Source organism: Mesitornis unicolor, unplaced genomic scaffold (assembly GCF_000695765.1).
Source record: "Mesitornis unicolor isolate BGI_N332 unplaced genomic scaffold, ASM69576v1 scaffold31815, whole genome shotgun sequence".
Taxonomy (NCBI): Eukaryota; Metazoa; Chordata; class Aves; order Mesitornithiformes; family Mesitornithidae; genus Mesitornis; species Mesitornis unicolor.
In genome coordinates, this window is record NW_010188304.1 from 1,807 (window position 1) to 4,781 (window position 2,975).

The 2,975-nt window shown below is 42.6% G+C and overlaps 1 protein-coding gene across 1 annotated transcript in view; it reads right to left on the reverse strand.

Annotated features, from left to right (window-relative positions):
- Window positions 1-994: 994 nt before the first annotated feature.
- LOC104541605 (protein Jumonji-like) overlaps window positions 995-2,975 on the reverse strand; it is a gene marked incomplete at both ends in the record, with an annotated part of 46,348 nt that continues 44,367 nt past the window's right edge. Inside the window, one exon of the mRNA XM_010185710.1 lies at window positions 995-1,171. Coding sequence (XP_010184012.1) covers window positions 995-1,171 — 177 coding nt within the window. The remainder of the gene's footprint in view (window positions 1,172-2,975) is intronic.

Genomic DNA, 2,975 nt, shown 5'->3' on the forward strand with positions numbered 1-2,975 from the left:
TCTACTCAACTCTTCTTCAGAGCAGAGCAGCACGAAAAAATCCAAAACAAAGCAAGCAGAGGTCACAGCCACCTCTCAAAAAGTGCACTGGAGAGAGACCCTCCTCTCAGTCCTCCTACTAAGACTTGGATGGGCAGTCACCAGAAGGAAAGATTTTCACAGTAAATACCAAGGAAGGGAATGGAGAGCACGGGCTCTACTTTGAAACTACGTCAGGCAGAGGGGGCACAGAATTATGATACAAGAGCTCTTACTGGAGAGAAAACCAGATACACAGGACTTCGGCAGTGGAGCGTTATAGCAGGCTCCGAAAACTTTCAGTGCGGCTTTTAGGTCTTCCATTTTACACTAGGTGATGTTGCAGCATACACAGATCCATTTATCAAGATACAGCATAAGGACATCAGGACAGAAATACTGTGTACCTAACGTGGCTTTAGTTGATTTGCAAAGAAATAACTGACCTGAAAAAGCTTCTTCTATAAAAATCTTTCAATCAGCAATGTGAATGCAGTATCTAAGCCTACTGCAATTGTGGTATCAATACTGCACGTGAGAAATTAAGCGTAGCCCCTGTCACACATTTCGATAACACTTATGAATGCTTATGTTTAACTCAGACGAAATAAAATCATTCTAGATTAAACATCTGTCACAAAAAAGCCAGAAAGAGTGACTGTGTATATCTATATATACATACACGTGTGTGCATATAATTCCAGTGTGTATGTGTGTGTGTGTGTGCATATATATAGATAGATATATATATATATAATTCCAGCCCTGCAGTTATAGTTCTGCCATAGACAGAATTCAGATCGTCAAGAGAAACAGGTTAAAGCAGAAGGTGCTAACACTACATCTCACTCCATTTTCCCATTGCAGCCTGTATCTTTTTCACTCAGATCCAGAAGGATGGACAAGGACTAAGCACATCCAGCTCATAAATTTCTTTACTAGGCAGTGCAAGAGAACAGCACTATTCAGGACCTACCTTGCCCATTTGGTACTTGTTTATGCGTTTTTCCTTTCCTGGGGGTTGACTGGCATGATGATGAAGCATTGTTTGTGGCTGTTTTTGTGTCCTCTGTCTCCTCCTCCTCCTCTTCTTCATCCTCGTCATCCTGAGAGCTTCCAAAATATACCATGTTGCTGGGCAGGGCTGGAGAACCTGATCATTATAAAGAAATGGCTCATTAGCATCATTACCTTCACTTACTGCACGATCATAACCTGCTTCAGCATTACGCACAGTGAAGAAAGAGGGGGACTCACAGACAGAAGGTCACCCAAGTGCATGAATAACAGAAAGGGGTTTTATTTATCCATTTTTACCAAAAGGATACGTATGTGCTTGAAAAGCAGGGCTTCCCCCTGCCCCATGCACATTCTATTCATACTTTAGACAATCACACAATCTAGCTACAAGCTCTAATTAAAAGCTTCGTGTATTCAGGAAAGGACTAATGCACATGCTTAATTTCAAATGCGTGCGTAAGTGCCTTACTGAAGTCTTAACACACAAACTAGAAGCTCACAGCTTTTCCAAACAGAAGGAAAAAGAGCATTCACAAACCCAACCGCACCCTGGCAATATTTTTAGGCTATTATTACAACAAAATATTAGTATTTAAACTTCACAATGCTATGCAGACCTCTGCAGTATCGTACACAATGCTTTGCAGTATCCTGGTTCAGTTTTAAACAAAGAGAAAAACGGAGACATTGAGATGCTTAAATTTGCCTAGCGGGTCCCCGGCAAAGGTGAGAAAAGAGCAAAGGTCTCCCGATTCCCAGTGTGCTCGTTTTGGGGATGTTGCTTCTCATCTCTTGCTTACTTCCCATGATGCCTCCCCTGACCTGCCTTGTTTGTGCAGGGGTGAGAAACAACATTCAATTCAGTGAGAGAGAAGCGAGGATTCACAAGCTTCACAACAATACAGGGTTGTAATTTAAATGTAACTCTTCATAGAACTTATTTTATGCATGTCATGCAACAGCATATAGGTTTCCCTGCACGGCATCAGGACACACAACATGACTGTAACAATCTAATAATGTACAAATACCGCTGACAAATAACAGATACTTCCCTTTATGCCCAATACTAGTTTCCATTTTGAAATGAGTCTCCTGTCTATCCCCTGGAGGGACAAGTGCCCTAGGAACCTTCAACTTATTCACAAAAGGATTGTTTTTTTGGTGAAGAAAGAGAAAAAATAGAAAGTCAGTAGAAGTGGAGAATGGGGACTCATGGCTCCAATTATTTCCCTGTAGCTAACTACGACAAAGGACAAAGAGAGCAGGGCTGCAGAGCAACACCACAAGGTAGTGGCTATGTGGCTGATATTTCCTTAGGAAACACTTCTGGCTTCAATCTCTTCAGAGCAGCAACTCTGTGGTTTGGTTGGTTCTCAACTGTTGGTGTTGCCACTGCCAACAACCAACTAAAGCTTCTTTTTGGGTTGTGTATTTTCTGCTCCCACCAGGTTAACTGGGGTTAACGCTAACTACAAAAATCACATTTTAATGAATGGATACATAAATATGGCACAAAAACTAGGATAGCCTGTTTCTGCAGCAAACTATCCTTTCCTAAATGTGCTGGTTTTGGTTGGGATGGAGTTTATTTTCTCCATAGTAGCTTGTACGGTGCTGTGTTTTGGATTTGTGACCAAAACAGTGCTGATAACACAAGGAAGCATCAGCTACAGCTGAGCAGTGCTTGCACAGCATCAGGGCATTTCCTTTTCCTGTTTCTCACGCTGCCACACCAGTGAGTCGGCTGAGGGTGCACTGAAGTTTGGAGGGAACACGGCTGGCACAGCTGACCCCTACTGACCAAAGGGATATCCCAGATCACACAACACTGTGCTCAGCAATAAAAGCTGAGGGAAGGAGTAGGAAAGGGGAGCTTTGGGAGTTATAGCATTTGAATTCCCATGTCATGGAGGTGGCTGAACACCTTCCTGCTG